Here is a 23809-nt window from a genome sequence, read left to right as displayed (position 1 = left end):
GTGAACTAACATGCCGTGACGTTGCCCAACAATGTTTTGGTTCCTGGCGATGACGTAATACACAAAAACATGGTTCCCTTGTTTTGAACCTGAAAAGCGTGCTAAGTGTTGTCTTTAACTTCGCCACGCATGAAGATGCTTTCCCGAAACTGAATGACTGGAGAACATTCAGAAGAAACGATGGCTCAGGCCGTGGAAACGTGTGCTGAATCCGGACGCAGGCTGGTGTGTAACGTTGCCATCTGCCGTGTTAACGTTAGCTTATGAAGCGAGATTGGCAGCGAGCTAATTAGTTAGCTAAGCTAACGCTCGCAGCTGTAAACGTTGGGATATTTGTCAAGTCACTTAAGCTGTTCGAGTCAGACGCCACGAGGAAAAACGATAAATCTCGCTTTGTGGATTTCATAACTTCTCCTATATTCGTTATAGTTCAGCGAGCGTACAGTAGTGAAAGCAAAATAAACCTGCACCTAACTTAGATCAGTGAATTCCTGCGAACATTTTCCATTTATCGTAATGGAGTAACGTTATAACAGCTGCCTTTTCCCTGGACAGGACAGTTTAACGGTTATTGTTCTTGACGTCACATTTAAGAAAAAAATACGCTACTTAAATAACGTACCGTCGAAACTGAATATGACCGTAGTACAGTTGTAAAGTTAGGACTGAAACAAATGTCGAATCACTTCTCATCAGCCACACGGGCTGTCTGCGGAGGGAGAGGGGCCGTTATGACAGAAAGAGTTTGCTTTCCTCGCATGTTGCAGTTTTGTCATGTAAATCATGTCGTCTTCAATGGCAGCGCTCCATCTGCCGGAGGATGTACGACGAGAACGAGGATCTGTCTGATGTGGAAGAAATTGCAAACATCAGAGGCTTCAGTGTGGAGGAAAAGCTTATCAGTGACAGTTACAGCGCACAGTTTGTGCACTTGCTGGAGGGAAAAGGTAAAGTAACACACAGCACATCCTGTTTCCTTTGGAGTAGTTGGTGGTTGATGCTGTTTTGGTGTTATATATTTGGATTTGTTTTTGATTGCAAGATGCATGCCTGCACCACAGTAAATGTGTTTTTCCCATAAATGCTTTTGCCAACTGTTTTGCAGACTTCTCTTATGAATATGTGCAAAGGGAGGCTCTCAGGATCCCACTCATTTTTAAAGAGAAGGATGGACTTGGCATCAGGTGAGAAGCCATTTCTGTGTTTTTTCCCAGTGTTCATGGTGACGATTGACCCCACGTTGTATTTGTTGCATATTTATGTTTTTAACCATTTGGCAACACATGTAATAGATTAACTGAGTAAATCCCCCTGTCTGTAATTTACACAGAATGCCTGATCCAGAATTTACAATTAGTGAAATTAAAGGCTTAGTTGGTAAGTACAATGCTACACGCACACACATGCACACAAATAAAACTAAAAGCATATGTGCATCCAGAGGGAGGGAAAGTATACCAGCTGCTAATTCAGAGAATAAAAGCTGGTGGAGTCAAAACTTGGAAAGTCAGTGAATTTCAGCTTTTGGGAAATTCTTAATAATGTGCCACAGTGATTGGAGCAACACTGCAGAGAAACAAACTCTCTCAGCTATGATGGATTCTGTAGTGTGGTTCAGATAGTGAGATCAGCAAAGTCTACTATCAGCTTGAAAAGGCCCAGTTTCGTCAGAAATTGTCAAGAACCACTCTTGTGGAATAAAGTTTAGAAATGAAAAATAATAGTTTTTGAAAAAGATTACACCCAGCAGAAGAAGGACCAAAACTGTTAAGTATTGCCTAAAATAATCAGGCAGATGGACAGAATTTACAAAGAGGTAAAAAGTAGTATTCACTGTATGTTCAAAATGACATAAATAATGTGTCTCACTCTTACAATGATGTTATTGTGTTTGGTTCATCTAGTTGTCTGCTTGTCATTTAATGTGTTTATATGTTTGATCGATGTTTATAGTTGAGTTTCTCATGCGATGAGGTAGCTAAATATGATTCCATCTGTTAGTCAGCACATTTATATCTATTATTGTTATGTCAAAACAATCAGATCAAACAATTTTACAGTTGCATTTTGTATTGCATTTAAAATACAATGGTGTCACTAAAGTGATTGTGAAAGAAACAGTGATTGGGGTGCAGTTGCTCCATCTAGTGGCGAAGATGGTGAATTAAAGGCATTAGTTGTGAGCTGCTTCAAATACCAACAATACACGTCTTCTCTCACATTAGCATGCAAGATTGTTTTTAGACCAGTTTACAGACAGATTGTGTTAACTGTTAATGACAGCGGAAGCACTCATGGGTGTAACTTCAACTTGTGTCCCGGTTGTGCCTTGCAGGCAGCCGTCGGTCTGTGGATGTTATGGATGTGAGCACTCAGAAAGGCACTGAAATGAGCATGGCTCAGTTTGTCCGTTATTATGAGACACCGGAGGCAGAGCGGGACAAACTCTTCAATGTCATCAGCTTAGAGTTCAGCCACACTAAGCTGGAGAACCTCATCAAACGGCCCACAGTGGTAATATCACATGACACTCTCTGTACGATGTTATGATTCTTGAAGGTCACAAATCTGCCACCATATGGAAAGAAAGTATGAGGAACAACACTGTGACTGGTGGCTAAATGAATAAAAAGCAGTTTTGGTCACAGGTGGATCAAGTGGACTGGGTGGACAACATGTGGCCTCCTGATCTGAAACACAGCCAAACAGAAGCCACTAATGTAATCTCAGAGATGAAGTACCCGAAGGTGCAAAGGTAGGACTTTACTGAACTGTGCTTCTGCTGTCGTAAGAAATCTCTCTTCAGCTGTATATCAGTGTAAGAGCAAAAACAAAAAAAAAAAGTCTAGCGCAAGATATGGAAAATATTTGGAGAAAATTGCTGCTTCCTTGGCAGTAAATACAATTTCTCCTCCCATCTGAATGTCTTGTGTGTGGCTCAGTCATTGCAGAGCGCTGCATACCATCGGTGTTATCCATCTCCTGTAAGTGCACTTGATTGTTGCTAGGCAGCAGAGTTTTCCACGGTGGAGGATGGTTTCATAACAGCTGTAGCCTGACTGCACAGACACCCCTCAGCCAATCAGCTGTCAGCATTTGTACATACCATAAGAGTCAAAACCAATTGTGGCTTTCCTTTCAACCTCAGTTGCCTGCTGACCCCACTTTCTACCCTTTTGTGTTTCTGTTGAGTTCTACTTATTAATTTAATTACATTTGATTGAAAGCCCCCTTTTTTCCATGAGCAGGTTGATCTTTGGTGGCTTTCCTGGAAATTTTCTACCTTTTTAAGCAAAAATGACAAATATTCTGTAGTTCCAGCTTCCCATGGTTGGCATTTTTTTCAATACTTTCTGAATAATTATGAAATATAAACAAATATATAATGTTCCAAACAGGTCTTAACCTTTGCTGGTAGACTTTGCACAGCTGGCTCACCTGCTCTCCATTTGTTTCATGGAACTGTCACATCATCTTACTGTGGGGGACACAACATAATACCATTCATTAATTTCATTTGTAGTGTGTTTTTTTTTCTCCTGTCTTACGGCTTGTTGGCTCCATATTTTCGGAAAAATAGAGCTGCTCCCATCTAACTAAATTACCGAACCATTTATGTCTAGGGGTGCTAATCACTCTTCAATTAATTTCCAGAGGAGAGATGTCCTATTGTGAGCAATTTTCTGCGCTGTAGTGCTCTTCTGAGTGATGTTGAGTGATATTGTCTATTGGTAGCTGTTGTTTTCGGTAAAACACAACAGAGATTACTGCTGTGTTCTCATCTGGTTGAGCTGTGTTTTTCCTTTTTACGTTGTTCTACGGATGCCACTCTGTTATACTTGAAAATCCTCACTATGTACAAAGCATGATTATTTGAATTATTTCGAATTATCCTGTCTGCTGTAGGTACTGTCTCATGAGCGTGAAGGGCTGCTACACAGACTTCCACATCGACTTCGGGGGAACTTCAGTTTGGTATCACGTATTCAAGGGACGGAAAGTGAGTTTTATCCTTGTCTTTTATAACATAACAGTTTCAGAGTTGATAATTCACGTACCCTTGCTTTGACCGTAAGGCACAACCTCTAAATAAAAAGTCTGTGCTTCTCCTCAGGTGTTTTGGCTCGTGCCTCCAACCCCTCATAACCTTGCCCTTTATGAGGACTGGGTCCTGTCAGGCAAGCAGAGTGATATCTTTCTGGGAGACCGAGCTGATGGATGCCAGAGAGTGGAGCTTAAGCAAGGATACACCTTCTTCATCCCATCTGGTGTGTTGGCATGGTTGTGTTAAACTAACCAGCAGGAAAAGATTAGCTGCCTCTTCAATGAACAGTAATGCTAAGCTTCATCTGACTATTATGCAGTACATTCAGGTCTGTGAGTTAGCGTGAATCCTCTTTATGTTCCCTTATCTCTTTATTTCTTTTGTGATTAAGGGTGGATCCACGCTGTCTACACTCCCGAGGACACGCTGGTGTTTGGAGGGAACATCCTGCACAGCTTCAACATTCCTATGCAGCTTACCATCCATGAGATAGAGAACAGGACTAAGGTATGTGTGGCTGACCTCTGACCTGCAGCACTATACACTAAACACTATCTGGGATTCATTGAAATCCCTATCATCTGCAAGAGACAGGACAATGAGAGATGTGGTGCAGGAGGATATAAGTTAAGGGAAATAGTCAAACGGCAAAATATTTGATACATAAATGTATGGTAATATAATATGACAGAAATGGGAATAGATATAATTGTCAAATCAAGAGCAGTACGTATTTGTGTGTTGAAAGATGTTTGCAGCTTGAGAAGGAAAGAAAACACCACCTTCACACTGACAAAGTCAATATCCCTTTATATGTAGACTCTGGATTTGATTTGTTTTCCTTCCCCTTTAAGACATCACTACTTTGTGGTACACTAAAGCCCGTATTAAAAATGCTCATATGTTCACTTCTCGCAAAAATACGACCTATTCATTCTAGCAGGCTTTCATGGATCATGTTTACGGTTGTATTTGTGTTCTACGTTCGCTTCTTCGTGGCTGTTTTTAAAGCAGCATTATTCCAAAAGAAGAAGAATCCCATCTTGAGGAAGTTAAGCCTGCCTGTCGAGAGTGCAGCCTGTTCCTGCAGAAGCCTGCGTGTTTGTTTGTGTGCATGGGAGCACAGTGTCTGGAGCGATAGAGCACAACATGTTGCTAGGAGTAATAATCTCCTAGCCTTGTCATCTCTTCACACTGCTGGTGCTGTCAGCGATACAAACACAGACAGAACTCTGGTTACGTGGGCAAGAAATCAGGCTTTGCTCACAGAACTCAAGCTGTGTTAACTCTCCGATAAAGAGAACTGGTGCATGTAAATATCAGGTGTTTTTCAAGCTTACACTGATGCTAATTTTGTCCCCGTTTCCAGGTTCACTCCAAGTTCCGTTTCCCTTTTTACTATGAGATATGCTGGTATGTCCTGGAGAGGTACCTGCACTGCCTGACCAAACGCTCCTACCTGTCCATCCGCAAAGAGCCCGTTGTAACGGGTGAGTGTAATTACGAAATGCAGCTGTTGTGTAATATCTCTTGTGTGTCCCTGGATGTTGTGGCACATCTTGAACTGCACTTGTAATGAGCTCTCTCAAGCTATTAAATCTCTTATTAAATGCATTAATCTTTTCTGCTCTTCGTCTGTCCTCGTGTATTCGAGCAGCCTCTGCAGCAACGCCTTACACACTCCTACTTATTCCTAAGACTGGCATGGTCTAATTCTGTTTGTGGACATTGTGAACATTGCTGTATTCCACTTGTGAAGTCCTTCAGATTAGATTTGAAGGGTTGGTGTGCACACCCTGCAGTCGTCTTTGCCCAGTTACAGTGTAGTATTTTAATCCAGCTACATACACCAAAAGGTGGCATGTAGATGTCCTGCTTTGTTTGCAAACATGTCATGCATGCTGTTTCAGTGCCATGCTCGATGATATGTTATTATTGTTACACTCTTATATGATTAGTCATTTTTTCTCATTTTGTCTCTACAGACAATGAGACAAAGACAAACACAGAGAGCCCCTCCTCTGACTCAAGGAGCCAGGACATGAACGAGGACTCCTGTGAGACTCAGGTCAGGGACGACCAGGGTGAAAAACCAGAGAGAGTCGCCCAGGATGGCCCCTGCTCTCCAGACAACCGGAGGGGCCAGCACCTCAAAGCCGTTTTGTCTGTTGACTCGGAGGACAGCTGTAATCCCGGATCCACCTCTCTGGATTTCCCCCACACACCGTCTGACTCTCCAGCCTCAGAGTCTCAGAGCAAATGGACGCATTTGACGGAGTTTGAGCTGAGCGGACTCAGGACTCTGGTGGAGAAGCTGGAGTCGCTCCCTGAAAATAAGAAATGTGTTCCAGAGGGAATAGAGAACCCGCAGGCCCTGCTGGAAGACATGAAGGTAAGACACAAAAAGACGAGACAGTCACGAGTGCACACACACAATATGCACCATTCAGTAGAGATCACAGAGTTCTCTTTTACATTTATTTCCTGTGGTTGTCCAGCTCGTCTTGAAAGAACATGCCGATGACGACCCCAGATTAGCCATCAGTGGAGTTCCTGTGGTGTGCTGGCCGAAGAAAACTATAAAGGTAAGAATACTTCAGCTGCAGTGCGAGACCTTCTTCTTGCTTTTGCAAACAAACATTGTTCTTTATCTTTGTTTGGTGCTTGTAAATTAAGTTGATGTGCACTTGATTCTGAGTTGATCACTTAATACAACAGAAAAAGCAGTGGAATTATAGAAAGTGAGCACAAGTGAACAAACTTTGATCCATCTGTCGCTTGACTTTGCTGTGCAAGTCCGCAACATAAATGGAGCCATTTTAAGGATTTTTACTTTTATGGATTACAATCCTTGTTCCCAAAAAAAGTTGTGACACTGTGTAAAACTTAAATAAGAAAGAGTGATAGTTTGCTAAACTTTTTTGACGAACACTCAGTTGAAACAGTGCAAAGACAATATATTTAAAGTTGAAGTTCACTTATTTTTGTAAATATATGCTTGTTCTGAATTTGATGCCAGTAACAAAAGACTGGGAAAGTTGTGGAGTGCTCCAAAAACACCTGTTTGGAACATTCCACAGGTAATCAGGCTCATTGGTAACAGGTGATCGTATCATGGTTGGGTATAAAAGGGGCATCCATGAAAGGCTCAGTTGCTCAAAAGCAAGGATGGAGGGAGGTTCACCGCTTTGTGAGCACATGATTGTATAAAGGACATTACTATATGGGCTCAGGAGCACTGTGTGAAACTTTTTTGGAATCAGGGTTGTATACTGAGAAGATGGCACTTGTCATCCAGTGTAAGAGAGCAGTTTATTTTTTGAGGGAATTACAATAAGTGAGTGGTGATGATACAGCAGCAAGCCACAAATGACTGTCGTTAGTGACAGCTGAAAACCAGTATTTTAATGACATTAGGTTCAGAGCTGTGTTATTCGTAACAGAGAAAGGACATTTTGTATTGGAAGTGTCGTTGACCCAGTTTATTTCTCACTGGTCCCTGAACACTTCCATGCTTGACGTGATTCCTCATTTACCTTTGAAGGGAGGAGCTTTTTCTAATCTTACTCTTACATTTTCCTCAGTCTCCTCTTGTCCTCTCGTCTCTTGCTCCAAACACTCACTACACTCCTTCCCCAGAGCAGTAGATGTACTTATTTACATAATTTGGACTTAACTAGCTGTAGTATTGCCTAATGAAGTAAATAATCATTTTTTTAAAAAACTTATTTTTGCTTCCCTCCATACACATAATTCTACACACTATATTTTGCTGTCATTAAAACACTTATTTCCTCACGCTGCAGATGACATAAAACACTGTTTACTATGAGCAGACACTATATGAATCATTTTTCAGGCTGGATTTCACACCTCACAGTTTCACCACTGACATGTTTGTTGTTACACTTCAGGCTTATCCGGGGCTCAGATTGGTATCAAAGTTTGCACAAACTGGTCCGAATATGTGCAGAAATGTCCACTCACTGTGTTTATGGATGGCACGTTTTCTCCTCAGTCAGTGTTGATACTCAAGTCTGATGTTCTGCTCATGCATGTGCCTGTTTTGCATCAGTATGCCTTACAAAATACCTCCTTAGACAAAGTCCATGGGAAATTGTGATATTTTAAGAGAATGCCTTTCGTGTCTGTGGGAGTGTGTGTCATGTCTATGGCTGTCATTTATCGTTTCATTTCATCATGTCTTGAGCTGAGCAGGAGGCCATTAGAAGGTGAAAATCAAGGCTTTTACATTCATCGGCTACATGTAAAGAGAAACACAATTAGCTCACCTAATATCCCTAAATTATTTGATCCTTATGAAAGGGTCAATATATATGTTAATGGAATGATGCACAAATATACAGTGTTCATTTTCAAATGCTCTTTTACCTGCATTGCATTGTAATATAAAAATAAGGAGAATTAAATATATTGTGGTGAAAAATAGGGTGTATGTTCAGGCAAAATTTACTAAAAAGTACATTTTTATCAGTATATTGTGTTTGCATGTGTCCCATGAATGACTCAGTTTAAATTAACTGATTATGTGGTTTAGATGTTATATATTGCACATGCTTTTTCATTTTGATTAATTATTGATTGTCAAAACAAATGTCTGACGTGTGTAACAGGCGGAGAAGCGTCAACAGGAGGTGGGAGGATGGGATGTGTCCTATATGAATGTATGGAAGTGTTTTCTGTTGGCTTCGTGGACCCTGTGGATCACCCCCACCCGTCCCTCCAAAAGGCCAGCTGCTGGTTGTGGGGCCTCTTTGTGTTTGCCTTTTGTAATGAGATGCCATCTGGCTCTATTGGCTGTGTGGAGCCTGCTCTCCTCTCCCTGTGACACACATCATGAATATGACAGCACTGTTTCTGCATATTCTCTCCTCATTGGATAGAGGCAGACACCCCCCAGTACATATTTTGATGCACAGCCGCCTCCCATTGGCCAAGTGCCTCCCAACACCCCTCCTCCTCTTCGGGGGGTCGATCCATATTAATGAGGCAGGCTTGTCTGTGTTTCTTACATCTGCTTGTGGTATTGTGGAGCTTTGGAGTAGGAGGGGAGGGCTGTAGGCCAGACAGTGGTAGCAGGAGTAGAAGGAGGAGGAGACTGCAGCCATGTCAGTTTGCCGTGAGCTGGACGGTGTGTGAAAAACCAGCCATGGCCATGTCGCTGAGCGCTGATGATGAGGACTACGACTCAGACTCTGAGCAGGTTAGCGCACCAAACCCCTGCAGGCGGGCATAGTGAGGCCACCAGAGGAATGCTTGTATCAGACAGAGCAGTGTGCAGCATCACAGGGCAGCGAGGAAATGGAGCTACCTTGAGAGAAATCCAATTCAGATTCAGTCTACCTTGTGCTTGGTCTTTGATTTCTGCCCTTTCTTTCTTTTTTTATTTTTTTTATTTCCAGATTTGCTGTTTGTGTGTGCGTGTGTGTGAATCTGTGTGCATGCTTGTGTGTTTTCGTCAGGTAAAACCAGCTATTGGAGAAGGCTGTGTTTATAAAGCTCAGAGCCTCAGGGCTGCTATTGGTTGTTTCAAAGCAGAGATGCGGAGGAATGGGAATTCACGTAGGTGCAGGAGATGAATCTGACATGTTTTGATTGTAAAAGCGTCAGATATGCATTTTAGAATATGGGTGACAGTCACACAGAAAACGTTCTTGTGCCAGTATGCGTTAACGAGAAAGCAGTCATTACGAAAGAATATTTAATATTGTTGAGTGGAAGTGGCTGCGAGATCGGAGATGAGACTTGCTTACACAGCAAGAAATGTGTGTTCTGTTCATTTAAATATTTCTTCTAATTAGCTCTGAGCCACACCTCCTTACATTAGATCTGTGGCTGCATATGGAGTCGACTGAGTCTATTTCGCTCTTTTGAGGAACATCAGAGGGCATGTTTACTTCTGGTTCTTCCAGTCATGTACTGTTCTTGGTGTCCCAGTTCAACTATTTGAACATCAGAGAAATCTGCCAGTATCAAGGTTAATATGCAACATTTGTTCAAGGACACGCAGTTTGTCCACGGCAGGCAAAGTAACTTGCAAGGTTTCAGGTATTGTGGCCGAAAAGTCAAATATTTCCAAGCCGAACATTTCAGCGTGAACGTAATTTAGCTGCCAGAATGCCCGCTCGTACAGTAGATTCTCCAAAGCATGCTGTGCAAACTCTGGAAGGAGTTTTCTTTGATGCTGTTCAGCCCTCACCTTCTGAGCAACGATACACTCCAGAGGTTTTATTAGAGCTGGTGTGTAACACTTGTTCCACTTCCTGTTTGCCATGTAAAATCTGGGGCAAACAGCACATATTGTGCGCTCGAGCGGTCACAGGTGTTTAGCTTTACAGCACACCATCTCGAAAACTTAGCCCTCCAGGGGCCAAGTCAGTGCTTTCATATGTTCCTCGACAAGACAAACAGAAATCCCGAGTTTTGGTCAATAACTGCATATAAATGGGTTTATGTCAGTGTAGACTTTGGACACCGCCGTGTTGTGTGTATTGCTGTGGCAACCAGCTGTTTGATTTTGATAAAACAATATGTGCTGTTGTTTCTGCAGCCTGTGCTCGTTATGCGCTGTCTTCAGTGTGTGTTTAAGGCGATGTTAAGTATATCCACAGTAATTGATTTCCACTGTTCTCCACAGTAGCTCAAGAGGCTCCTCAGCTGTGTCAATGAAGTCTGCTTCTTATAACACTCCCAACTGAATGAGCTTTGAAGAAATTACTAGTCAGTGACTTGTACAAAGAGCACACATGCATGTGCTGTGTGCTGCAAAGAGGTGTGTGTGTGCAGCAGCCACTACTGCTAAGAGCTGCTGGCAGTGACATATTTTCTGATCAAGATATCTTAGATATTGTTGCAAAAAAACAAAACAAAACAAAACCAAAAAAACCAAAAAAAACACTTATGCCTGAGGCTGAGAGCAGCTACTAAGACTGAGAGGCAGCTGATTTCTTCGGCGGTGTTGTTGTCAACCTCTCCTGTCATTTAATTCTGAGCATCAGAGGGAGATCTGCTTTAGAGATCACTCACTGAGCAGACAGAGGGAGGTTTAGAGCGGATTTAGGGGACAATATGGACAGCTTTGGGAGCTATCTTTTCATTTACCTTCTATGCTTGCAGTTTAAATTACAGGTGTAATCAGACCGTAATAAAGACACTGCAGGGTCTGGCCTCATGTTATTCAATGTGATCTGTCATTAGCAGATTGATCTGAACTGACCTGTTGTCACATGTAGAAACTGGCAAAAGCTGGGTTACAGATCCCAGCACTGTGTCTTTTTCTGGGATATTTGGTCTCATTTCAGTGTTCCTCTGGAGCAGACCTCCTGTCTGTAATCCCCATGAATACCCCCAGAACAGTCCAGCCCCCCCCTCCCCGATATCTCACTGTAATCCTGTCTGGTAACCACACATCTGACTGCCTGTGTCAGTCTATTTCATTGCGTTTGTTTGAATACATTATTGTAATATGCCTAAGATTGAGCCTGCTTTCATTTTCTGTTAGAGAGTCTCATTACAGTTCTTATTGGTTACAAGTCTGTGTGTCATAGACTGTTCTGTTAGGGAATGGGACGTGGCTGTTGCTATGCTGACGCTTGGAAAAATCTGCACTGCCGATGTAACTAAAGAAATCCGATCTTCATTTCCAAGAGCTGCAGTCTTTTGCATTCCTTGTTCTTGTGTGTTTCTTCTCGGGCATTGCCACATATTTTTTTTCACGCGGCACGTTTGGCACTATTCTGACATGTGGTTTTCATGTTGAAAGTACATTGTTGTGGTTGGGTTCTGAGCCTGAGAAGGAGCAGAATATATAAATCAAAAACAATAATGATGGGGATCAAAGGCATCTCATCTCCATTACCCAGTCCTATTAAATAGAGCACATTTAATGTGGACTGTTATAAATCAGTCTGCCTGCCCCCGAACACAGAATAATGGGTCCTAGTGATCCATGTGTGAAATGTAGCCATAAGTGCAGTTTCTCTTTGAAGTAGAAGCATGAGAGCAAGTGAAGTGCTAAATTTGGAGGATGCCTCCAGGGACATTCTTGATGTGTTTGTATTCTCCTGGATGCTGTGCTTTAACAGCCATGAAAAATGTGTGTTTATACACAGAGTGTTTTGATCAGATTTGTGTTGGTGGATGTGTATTATATGTGTATGGATAAGGATGCAGGTGCTGCCGTCCTCTTAGCATGTGTCTGTGTTTGGAACTATTGACCCAGAGTTACAAAGAGCATAGAAAGGACCAGGCAGCTCCACCTACACCCTCCATAACACTGACCCCTGCTGAGTAGGATAGAATATTTAGAATTTTTTCTTATTATCTAACATGATTGTAAGTGCTCATTATTGAGCCATAGCACCGTTATTAAATGAAATGCAACATAATTCAGAACATTAGATCGAGGTGCACTTCTGAGTGTAAAGCCTTCTATGTACTGAAATCAGACATTTTGGTAAAAAACCACAGAGTTGTCACATTGATAATAGTGAGATAATGATTCTAAAGCATCTGCAGGTTTAAAAGCCTTCTTGTTAAAGCTAATAATGTAAACTTGCTGCCTTAGACTCCATATTTACTACAAATTTGCTTCACAGACTTAACAATACTACATATTAATACATTTGCCATATTCAACTGTTTTATTATAAGTAGCATAACATTGCTAAATATTTGATTAAAAAAACCCCTCATATTTCCTTTTTCAACAAACTAATAAAAGACTTTTGATATTATTATATCAAATCAAATATCAAATGTCATGTTAGGTACTTGACACTGTATCTTCTTCATCCTTTTAGCCCCGGCCACCCAACCGGCCGAAACCTAAGATGGCAGCTTCTCCTGCATCAGCAGTCAAGCTGTCCGCCAGTCGGGGAACATCTGGTGCCAGGAGGAGAAGGACGCGCTGTCGGAAGTGCGAGGCATGCCTGCGGACAGAGTGTGGAGAGTGCCACTTCTGTAAAGACATGAAGAAGTTTGGTGGGCCGGGCCGTATGAAGCAGTCGTGCATCATGAGGCAGTGCATCGCAGTCAGTTCATTCTTCATAACGCTCCCAGTCTTCTGATATGCACGTGGTGTTAAAGGAGTGGTTTTTGGGAAATGCGCTTATTTGCTTTTTTTACAGAGTTAAATTAGAGCAATGCAAAAACCATTTTCATGTCTGTGTGCTAAGTACAAAGCTAGTGCCAGCAGGCGGTTAGCTGAGGGAAACAGCTAGCATGGCTGTGTTTAAAGGTAAAAAAGTCTGCCTATCAGCACCTCTAAAGTTCACTGATTAACATGTCATATCTTGAAATGATTTCCAGGTGACTTCCTGGTGTTTTGTCATCACCATGAGGTTGTGAGGCAACTAACAAAGACTAAAGGAGGTCACTGCACTTGGCCAAAAAATGGTTCCAGCATGTTTCCCTGTGTTGATTTTGCATTTCGTTTTTTGTACGCCATGCTAGCTGTTTCCCCCTGCTTCCAGTATTTGTGCTCAGCTAAGCTAACTGCTTTCTGGCTCTACATTTCATATTTAGTGTACAGACATTAGACTGCTGTCAGTTTTCCAAGCACATTTCTCAAAGTCTCAAACCATTCCTTTCATGATTGCTTGATGGTTGTGGCTTATAATAACGGCTGCAGCAGCTGTCACAGAGGAGAGAGTGACTGTTTGAGTGTTTCAGCACCACGGACAGAGACATGTAGTCCAGGAGTGAGTTTGAATCTTTCTGCATCGTGTACTGTGTAGACAGTGAGAACGACTCAGTTTGACTGATTAGCCGCTCTAAACTAGAGAATGAGAGAGACTTGACATCTGTCCCAATACCCCACACTTATGGTCTTAAGCTGTTTAGCAACTATGTCCCAGTTTTTAGGTATGCCAATATGCTTAACTCACTCTTGATGTTCACTTACTGTAATGCAGCTTCAGAGCGGTACTCAGAGCTAAGTACATGCCACAGTAATCACGGCCTACTGTGCCACATTAGTCCATTTGTTGGTAATGCAACTTATTTGCTAACCGACAGCAATCAACCAACAAATTGGAAGTTGTTAAGTTCATCACGTATTGGATTCAGTGAGTATAATCAAATGCAAATCATATAACAAATTCAATATAAATGATGGTGATGGTGGCAAACTATGAAATACAACAATTTCAGTGATTTTGAAAGGGCAGCTGTGATTTAAGCAATTAAAGCAAACAACACCAACAAAATATATCTCATTCTACTCTATGAACTGCCTCTTACATTGATCTTAAATACGGGACTAGAATTAAGCGAAGGCTCCTCACTCGCAGGAGCCATCATCAGAATTACATCACTCAGCTTGGAGTTTTTTGTTTTCAGGTTTCTTAGTTGAGTCATTTGAGTAGGCGATAACAAGCCAGCGAGCAGGGAAATGTTCTGAATCCTTGAAAAATCTGTTTTGCTTCACATTTCAGCAACAGTAGGGTCAACATACTGTTTAATCCACAGGTAGCATGAGCACAAAACAACGCAGACAGCTAACACACTTGAGTGCAGCGTTGTAACTGAACCTTAAATGAGTGGAAGCATTGTGAATGAGCTGTGGGTTAGCTAGTCCGTCAATCACAGTTGTGGCCGAGAGGAATTGAAGAGGATATTGATTTGAAACGCAGCCTTAGCCTCACGTCTCTCTGTGTTTCTTTTCTCCAGCCCGTCCTGCCGCACACAGCGGTGTGTCTCATCTGTGGAGAGGCAGGGAAAGAGGACACGGTGGAGGATGAGGAAGAGAAGTTTAACCTTATGCTCATGGAGTGCTCCATCTGCAATGAGATTGTCCACCCGAACTGTCTTAAGGTAAATTACTCCGTATCAATGCGTATTGAATGGTGTCACCATAAACCATGTTGTTGGAGTGATTGAGCTGTTTAATAGTCTCTGGGCCAGATTTACTAAGAGATTGGCATTGTGCAAATGCACGCAGTTTTCATTGAGTTTACAGCTGCAATCTGTGTGTTTTCAGAATCTGATTTACTAAGACAGCAGCTCATTATGCAGCTAGCTCTTGGACTGAACCTCCAGACACACTCTACAAGTGCAGGAGAGCTCATGAGCACAGTTCAGAGGCTGGATATGAGATCACTGAGCTCAGAACAGAAATGATCATTTAGATTACAGAATATTCACTTGGGCCAGCTTCACCTGAGAAAAGCTGTTACTATTACTCAAAATGTGGAGTGTGAAGCAATGAACACGTTCATGGTAAACAAAGGAGATGAAGTATAAGACAAATCAAAAACACACAAAGTTCACATGACACTGCAAACAACACTACAACTGTTCTCATGGCTGTTATTAATCCCCTCTGTGTTTCTGAGACAAAAACTAGTGGAATACATCAACCTCTGTGAACATGTCACCTTTTATTTGCATGACTTACCCTTAAATGCCTATGAAGTGTGCCACATCTGAGCCTGAACCATCTGAAACAGGTGTAGGAAGCGCTGTAACACTGTCCCTCTGTGTGCTCGCTTTGTTCAGGTAAAAGACTCAAATGGAGTGGTCAATGATGAGCTGCCAAACTGCTGGGAGTGTCCAAAGTGCAACCACGCTGGAAAGACAGGGAAAGTAAGTATGGACTTCAATCTGTATGTGTCTGAATCATCAAACGATTTAACAGCAGACTGTGTCTCAGAATCTTAGGACTAGAGAAATAAAGTTGTGGTCTCTTTTTTCTAACCTTTTGGCCTCAAAGCAAAAAAGGGGGCCAGGATTTAAGTACGCGTCAAACCTCCCAGGCTCGCTACTGAAAGAACCACGCTTAAACCGGGACTCCAAAGAGGAGCCTGACCCGCCGATGATCACTACAGCAACTGTTACTGCTTTGACTGCAACATCTGCTGTGAAGAGGAAGGCAGAGCGGGAAGAATGCCCGAAGAGGAAAGAGGAAGAGCCTCCAAAGAAACGTCCGCCCCTGTTGTCTCTCGATGGTACACCCCGACCAAGGCTTGAGGACAACCCACTAAGGAAAAAGAGGAAACTCTTTGACACCAATGATGAACCTGTCCTTGTGAAAAAGAAGGTAAGACCCTGTAATTTAACAGTTACACTGAAGAAAATGGAGCTTTACCATCAGATTAATGGAATCACTGATACAGCTACACAAATTAATTTAAGATTTAAAAACCAGAAATATCTGGTTGAATCAAAACTAATGTTGAGGTTTTTAACATTTTTATTTGCCTTCATTGTAAAGCTGTTAAAATGAATCACATTCTTGGCTGTTTATTTGGCATTAAGCTAGTGTTCCAGTTTTGGCCTCATTAAGGAGAAGAAACTGGTCAAAATAAAAGATTAATTTCACAACATTTAGTAGCTGTTCAATACCTTTTCAATCATCTTAGAAATGCACTGTAGACAAGTTTCTCAGCCTTTGGGTCAAGTGAACAAAAACTTAGATAAGTGTAGATATAGATAGAGAGATAATTAAATTCCTTCTACTCTTTCTTAGAAGAAGCTTTCAAAACCGGAGGATCCCTTGGCTCCCAAGCTCTTAGGGCAAATCAAGACAGAGAACGATCACGGTGAGGAAGAAGACGACCAGGATGATCATGAAGAAGATGGTTTGTCCTTGGACAGGATTCATGTAAAGGAGAAGTGTGAGTATGATGAGGAGGACCAAGAAGAAGATGAGGAGGGAGAGGAAGAGGAGATGGTGAAAAAGGAGAGAGACAGTAGTGCAGAGGACAAAGCCAAGGTTCTGTTAAGTCCACTGCTGAGAACATCCGCAGCCAGAGAAAGTGACCAGTCGTCCTCCAACTCTCCCAGAGCCGGACCAAGCAGCGAATCAGGAGACGCTCAGGAGAGGAGCTCTGCTCTGCTAAAGGCACGCCATCAACGCCGACGCCTGCCCAACAAAGAGCTCAGCAAAGAGTTCAACCAGGAGATTCCCAAGACAGAGGACTGCCTATCCAACCAGAACCACGCGTCAGTGAAGACAGAGGACGGCCCAGCCAATCACAACCGAAGACCACTGAAGAATGAGGACTCCGTGGCCAATCAGAACCGCAAACCACTAAAAACAGAGGACTCAACCACTAATCAGAGCCGCAGGACCCTCAAGATGGAGGAAGGTCTGGCCAATCAAAACAGACGGCCACTGAAAACGGAGGACAGCCTGGCCAATCAAAACCACAGGCCTGTAAAATCAGAGCCTGAGAACGATGTGGATGACCAAAAGCCGAGGTGGCCTCTGAACAATGGCAGCAGCGACCTGGGCGACTGGCTGCGACACAGGGGGCGGGAGGTGAACGAGACGCCGCGTGGTTTCTCGCCCCTCAGCTGGAACAGAGGCACGCAAATCACATCGATATGCCCCCGTCCACTCCCCTGCCGGTCGCCGCCAAAATGTATCCAAATGGAACGTCACGTGATCCGGCCCCCTCCCATCAGCCCCCCGCCCGACCGACTACCACTGAACGACGGCGAAGCGCACGTGATGCGACGAGAGATGTGGATGACGGTTTTCAGTCACCTGACTCACAGAGATCTTTGTGTCTGCATGCGTGTGTGCAGGACCTGGAACAGATGGTGAGTACAAGATGAAAACCACGTCTTCACACACCCTTCATCGCACAGCGGCCATCTGCAAATATCTGCCGTGTGTCTCACCAGGTGCTGCGACAAGAGGCTTTGGAAGCACATCAATCTGAACCGCTGCAAGTCCATCACGCCTCTCATGCTGAGCGGCATCATCCGGAGACAGCCAGCAGCGCTGGACCTCAGCTGGACCAACATCTCCAAGAAACAGCTCAGCTGGCTCATCAACAGACTGCCAGGTAGATGCGTTCACCCAGCAAAAGGCTGCACTGTGCTTTTTTTTTATGAAGGCCAATAAATGAGATAAAGTACATTTTTTGGAGGGAAATGAGCACTCACTACATGATTTCAATAACTTTGATTGAAGGGATAAGCTGTTATGAGAAATAGAAATGTTCATCTGAAAAAAACCTTATTTGACATGTTAATTGTAGAGATATGGTGACACCTTGACGCAACCTTACAGTGGTATCCATTCGCACATGCAGTCATTTATCCATACATTTAACCATATTATGTAAAATAAATGTAAGTTCTCCAAACTGAATAAATGTCTTTGTACTTGCCCAGATGAAGACTGCTAACGTGCATGCACTAGATTACTCTTTCAGGTATTGATAGAAAGTGTGTTTATGTAACGTGCAGTTTTTAATAGGTTTGAGTTTCTATATGTTCCCATATGGCTCCTCCATCTGGATAATTGTATCCCCAGAGGCTCCTGCATTGAGAGGGTTTACTTTCTTTGTTACTTATAAATGTCTTTGCTGGATCGCTCAGCTAATTAGATAAGATTACTCTCTGTTTCTGTGTTGGTTTAGTTTGTAACCGCAGATTAACTAAAACTCCAGAGACGGAAAAACTGAAAAATAGGGCACATCTTGTCAACAGACAGAATGTGAGTCTGCAGTATATTTAGCTTGCTGTGTCGATGCTTGTGGGCCACACAGAAGATCGGTGTTTTGAAGCTTCACTTAAAACAGGAGGTTCTGGATGTCCTTGTCGTCCGCTGCAGGTCTGCGCGTGCTGCTGTTGTCAGGGTGCTCCTGGGTGGCGGTCTCTGCTCTTTGCACCTCCAGCTGTCCTCTGCTGCGAACTCTGGATGTTCAGTGGGTCGAGGGACTGAAAGATGCCCAGATGCGGGACCTTCTGTCGCCTCCTACAGATAACAGGCCAGGTACCAACCTGACACACACACACACACTCTGTCTAAACAGCTTGAGGCTTAAGTGGCTGAATGACTGAGCATGACCGTGGAGTAAAAGGAAATTAGTGAGAGGAGTGCTTTGCTTTGTGGTTCTTCACCTTAACTGTTGTCAAATCTAAATGCATTTTAAGCGACTGGATTGTTCCACAGTGGTTATATATCGACTCTGAGCTGCCAACTCATCAGCTGATGAGCACATAAACTTAAAGAAAGGCTCTCTATTTTTCTAATTGTTGACAAGTCCCATGGAAAGACCAAAACCATCAAAGCAGTCCCAAACCCAAAGGTTCCCACTGAAGAGACAAATCTTTAAGAATGGCTCTCAGATTCATAGTTTCATGCTTAAAAACAGCTAAAGAATTTCCTAAAACAGTTTTGAGCAAAAGTTACTCAACCAGGAGTCAATAGTGTATTTGTTTGGGGTTATTTTCAGCCACAGATTTATACACAATTAGTCCTCAAGTGATTATTTTCAGCAGCAGAACGGTGTATGTGGGATTAACTCAGAATAAACTACAGTGCCCATGTCTATCATAATGAGGGAACATGTGAACAGTGCAGCAGTGTGGCTCATTAATGTGTTTTTCAACAGTGGAGCTCCACGGCACTGAGAAATAAGCTCTGGATACCCAGCATTGCTTTACATGGGATTTGTTGATTTCACCTTTCATTTCAAATATAGTGAAATAAACAGAAAACAGCACCTCTCCCACGAGGCTAATTCACATGTTCAGACATACTTGATACGCATCCTCCCTCCATGCCTCTGTTAATCTTCTTCCCCTTTCGTAGGTCAGCTAGACAACAGGAGCAAGCTGCGTAATGTGGAGGACCTGCGTCTGGCGGGCTTGGACATCACCGACACATCTCTGCGCCTCATCATTCGTTACATGCCCTCGTTGTCCAAGCTGGACCTCAGCTACTGCAACCACGTCACAGACCAGTCCGTCAACATCCTGACCGCTGCCGGGACGACCACCAGAGACTCGCTCACTGACATCAACTTGTCAGGTAGGAGCCTGTCTTTGTTGGCTGTAAGTCTGCCTGCATTTGACTGGCTCCCCCTAATGGTTCAATTTTGAATTTATTAGACACGCTGAATTATTAGATCTGTCCAAGCTGGATTATACTTAATACTAATTTTTACACAATAGATGTAAATAAAATATGAAGTTGAGTTAAAGGACCATACTGGTGTTTTTGCATGTTTAACCTCATTAACTGCAATTAACATATACTCCTACAGAACATTCTTCAAAATACATGCTTATTTTCATTGATTTCCTACCTTACAGTCAGTGATTGGTTTTAGTTCACAGATCTGCATTACAGCACAGTTTAGCCTTTGTCATAAACTGGCAGCGGGGAATGTTTACTAAAATGCCCCTGAAGCCAAAGTTTGCCTGGAAGTCACTGTAAAGAATACTATAAATCTAAAACACCTCCATTAGTATGTGGGGAAAATACACTCGTTAATGGGGCACAGCTTGGTTAAACTACTGTTGTCTTATACAACAAACACACGAGCGCTTTAACACTGTTTTTGTGCAAACTGTTTGAGAGTGGCTGCAGATTGTGGTGCTGTTTCTTCCTCTATCAGAGGCATGAAATGATATAGGAATTGTGAGATCAATTTTTCTAGAATTTCATGCCATTTCTTGCAAAGTGCACAAATGTAATCTTATCTTCATCTTACACTCGTCTCTCTGGAATACCATTATACGCCACAAGCAGCAGATCAATGGGCCGTTATGGAAAAACAGCTGGGAGGCAAATGCAGTTTGGCTTTCTGTCAGAGTCGACACATTTATCCTGAAAACACTGCTTGCCGTAAATGAGGCCTTTTGGATTTCACATCCTAGAATATCCTAAGGGGTTGATTAATCCATGTGTGTCATGGCTTATGTCAGTGCAGGTGACCTGTTATACGTCGTTTGTTCTTTTTCTCCTAACCTCATTTCTCCCTGCAGTCTGTAACAGGGTCACGGACCAGTCGCTGACCTATTTCAAGCGCTGTGGAAGCATATGTCACATCGACCTGCGATACTGCAAACAGGTGACCAAGGAGGGATGCGACCAATTCATCGCGGAGATGTCCGTCAGCGTGCAGTTTGAACTGATAGAAGAGAAACTGCTGCAAAAGATCAGTTAGGCAGAGGAACGTGGGAAAGACTGTGTGACTTTCACAAGTGGTAAAACTACTGTCCACATGGAGGCAGCAGACGACTGCGAGCTCGAGGGGAACGGCGCTGCGTTTCATGGCGGCTGTGTCCGTGAGGCGGATGGAAAGGGAAGCTGTGCTGCTCAGCCAGAATGTAAAAATGGAAATCTTATCCCGTGAAGGCAATATTGCAAAAATGTTTTTTGTTGTTGTTTGCACCTCTTTATAAGTTATTTATTTCTTTATATTGATCGTTTGTGTACTGTATCATGATTATCTTTTGGTGTTTATAGACTATTTTTTGTTCCAATGCAAAGTTTATTGCATTATAGAGTAATATTTTTGTATCAGAAAGTGTTTCATACATTTATGTGCAGTATTGATTGCACCACTGTACGGTATCATACCATTGAAACTGATAATCAATTACTGTTAAGCTCTGTATTGTTGAGAGGCAAAAGTCTAATGATTTGTTGCCAAACTGTAGGATGGTAGCTTGTGTTTGTGAGGGTGTTTTTTATATTTTATTATATGTCAGTGCCCTTTTTCTGATGAGAGGTACTGTGCATTTTGTGGTAACACGTTATATTAATGTTCACATATTCACCATTAACTAGGTGCTTATTAGCATGCAAATTAGGAGCATGTTGGCTCTTTATCAGTTATTACAAAGCACTTATTTATGCCTTGTTCTGCATGACCATATCCTACATCTACTAGGGCATTAACAAAGAGTTTTCCCTCAATAATCTCCTAATTACTTCTTATTGTTAGTAAGTAAGGAAGATGCTGTACATTACTTAGTAACAAACCGTAATCCCCTAGCCCCCAGAATAAGGCATTAAGTAGTGCTTTAAAATGAGTAATAAAGAGCCAATATGCAACTAATGTGCATGCTAATAAGCAACTAGGTGATGAGACATATGTGCACCTTAATATGAAGAGAGCTCCATTTTGTTTTCCATATGATACCACGTCTCTTTGGATGAGATATGTAGAGGAAAAGCTTAAAGTTATTTGCACTGATACAGTAAATATGAATACATGGATGTATTCACACATACACTATACAGTGTACAGTGTATAAAGCATATTTTTTCAACACTAAAAATGTTCTGCTAATTCTACTAACAGCTTCTCGTGAAGCGGGTCGTGTGAAGACATACCCGCGTACCAGCGTCTTTGCCGGTCTTCATCACTCCTAAGTATTTTCAGTGCTTTGTGAAAGGAAGCGTTTCAGCTCTGCATGCAGCAAAGAAACATGTTTACACCGCAGTCAGTAGATTTAGTAACCGTTACACAGAATAACATCTGACTGTCATCAGCCGAACTCCATATGATTACAAATAATAAGCCTCAGTGCTGAATCGTGCAAGAAACAAAGAATCAGCAACGTCCAGGAATGGGATGCTACATTTGCATAAATATTTCAGGGGAGACAGTTTTCTCGGATACGATAGAAGTAACAAGTGTAACTCAGGTGGAACGTGGAATGAAAAATGAAAAAAAGACAAAAGCTTTGTATTTCCACATTCTCATGACCCCAGATACGTGAGTATAGCATAGAGATGTATTCTGTTTTATTTAATATATAATAAGCCAATATCAGTAAATCAGCCCAGTCGATCCACGTCCATCTCCAGACATGAGCCTCAAATGTTATGTATGAGATAGGATCATGAGCTGTATGTGTACATGTCATACAGCCTGATGAAGCTGCAAACAACACACTTATCCTGAAAGATTTGTGCAAATGTAAACATGAAAATGGACTTTGTTTGTTCTTTTGTCCACAGACGTTCATTAACACTGGTTGTTTTCTTTGAAATTATTCCTTAAAAGTTTAATTTTTTATGTCTTTTGAGGTTAAACATTTCAAGATAAAGCACAATGCGACCTACGGCATCAGTCAGTAGCATTTTGTGTTGTTCTGCCGCATTTATTCATCATCATAGTGTTTAAAGTTATATAAAAATTGCAAATGTTTCTATCAGAAGTTGCCTAAAAATGTTCAGACCCGACAGTTTAATGGTTTCCTAGGTTTCCGTTTTTTTCTTGAAAACTAAACTTTTTTAGAAATAAAGTCTTCAAAGGTTTTTGTGTAACTTTTAAATAGCACTTGATATGGTTCAGTGGATGGTTTACATTTAATTCTTATTTTTTTTAATAATCAACCATGTTTCCATTTAAAATTTTTAGTACGTCACTGTAAATGTTCAGTCTGTACATAATGTACATGTAAAGCCTCTAGGAAAAATTAAGTCAACCTTTGAGATATTAAATTCATTTTAAATACTGAGCTGTGTGTGCATTTGGTCCACTGGATTTTGCATAAATAAGAAACATGATTTTATATTCATCCTGGAATATTGCTGTTATTAGATTTGTGTAATTTGTGAGTGAAAATCCACCATAATCCAACCATTAAATTGGCCGTAAGTGAAGAAAATCGAGCTTAATGTATGACTGATTACAAAATGAAGAGCAGGGTTTTACCTTCTGGTTTGTAGTACTGCATTTTATTGAATCTAATAAATCATCTTCTCTTGTTTACCAAAATAAAAAGGTTCAAAATTCCAAAATATAAAGATCCAGGATTATGAGTGCTCATGATATCCTCCTACTCTGATAATACTGTAGCTGCCCATGAATGACATCTTTGAGAAACAGCAGCATCCACAAACAGACTTACAGGGTTTGTTACAGTGCACGGTGTCAGTGTCGGTTTTGGATCTGAAGCAGACGACGACAAAAAGTGCTGGAGAGCGAGACCATGACTGACGCAGCTTTAATGGTGAGAGGGGGACACGGTCAGAGGACT

General features: G+C 42.0%; 1 protein-coding gene across 5 annotated transcripts; it reads left to right on the top strand.

Annotated features, from left to right (window-relative positions):
- The first annotated feature begins 39 nt into the window (after positions 1–39).
- kdm2bb (lysine (K)-specific demethylase 2Bb) lies at positions 40–23285 on the top strand. 5 transcript variants are annotated; one of them, XM_076758493.1, is made up of 21 exons: positions 40–225; positions 803–947; positions 1106–1184; positions 1331–1377; positions 2336–2514; positions 2649–2755; positions 3907–4000; positions 4115–4268; positions 4437–4552; positions 5415–5535; positions 6031–6437; positions 6544–6630; positions 12868–13098; positions 14738–14881; positions 15566–15652; positions 15780–16106; positions 16536–17614; positions 17699–17862; positions 18636–18797; positions 19620–19838; positions 20798–23285. In XM_076758493.1, exons 1-21 carry the CDS (start codon positions 154–156, stop codon positions 20977–20979), a joined length of 4203 nt encoding a protein of 1400 aa, XP_076614608.1. In that variant the 5' UTR covers positions 40–153; the 3' UTR covers positions 20980–23285. The 5 variants fall into 5 exon arrangements, with proteins under 5 accessions (XP_076614608.1, XP_076614607.1, XP_076614606.1 ...); XM_076758492.1 differs by having other exon boundaries at positions 15566–15653; positions 15772–16106; positions 16539–17614; XM_076758491.1 differs by having other exon boundaries at positions 15566–15653; positions 15772–16106.
- The last annotated feature ends 524 nt before the right edge of the window (positions 23286–23809 follow it).

The sequence above is a fragment of the Chaetodon auriga genome, chromosome 19, assembly GCF_051107435.1.
Source record: "Chaetodon auriga isolate fChaAug3 chromosome 19, fChaAug3.hap1, whole genome shotgun sequence".
NCBI lineage: Eukaryota > Metazoa > Chordata > Actinopteri > Chaetodontiformes > Chaetodontidae > Chaetodon > Chaetodon auriga.
This window is presented reverse-complemented; position numbering and strand designations above follow the sequence as displayed.

Excerpts from the sequence above, each read along its gene's own strand:
- kdm2bb (XM_076758491.1), top strand. The coding sequence starts at position 154 with ATGACTGGAGAACATTCAGAAGAAACGATGGCTCAGGCCGTGGAAACG. Across the intron at positions 17,863-18,635 it reads GCTCATCAACAGACTGCCAG|GTCTGCGCGTGCTGCTGTTG; the intron begins GTAGATGCGTTC and ends CGTCCGCTGCAG. Across the intron at positions 18,798-19,619 it reads TCCTACAGATAACAGGCCAG|GTCAGCTAGACAACAGGAGC; the intron begins GTACCAACCTGA and ends CCCCTTTCGTAG.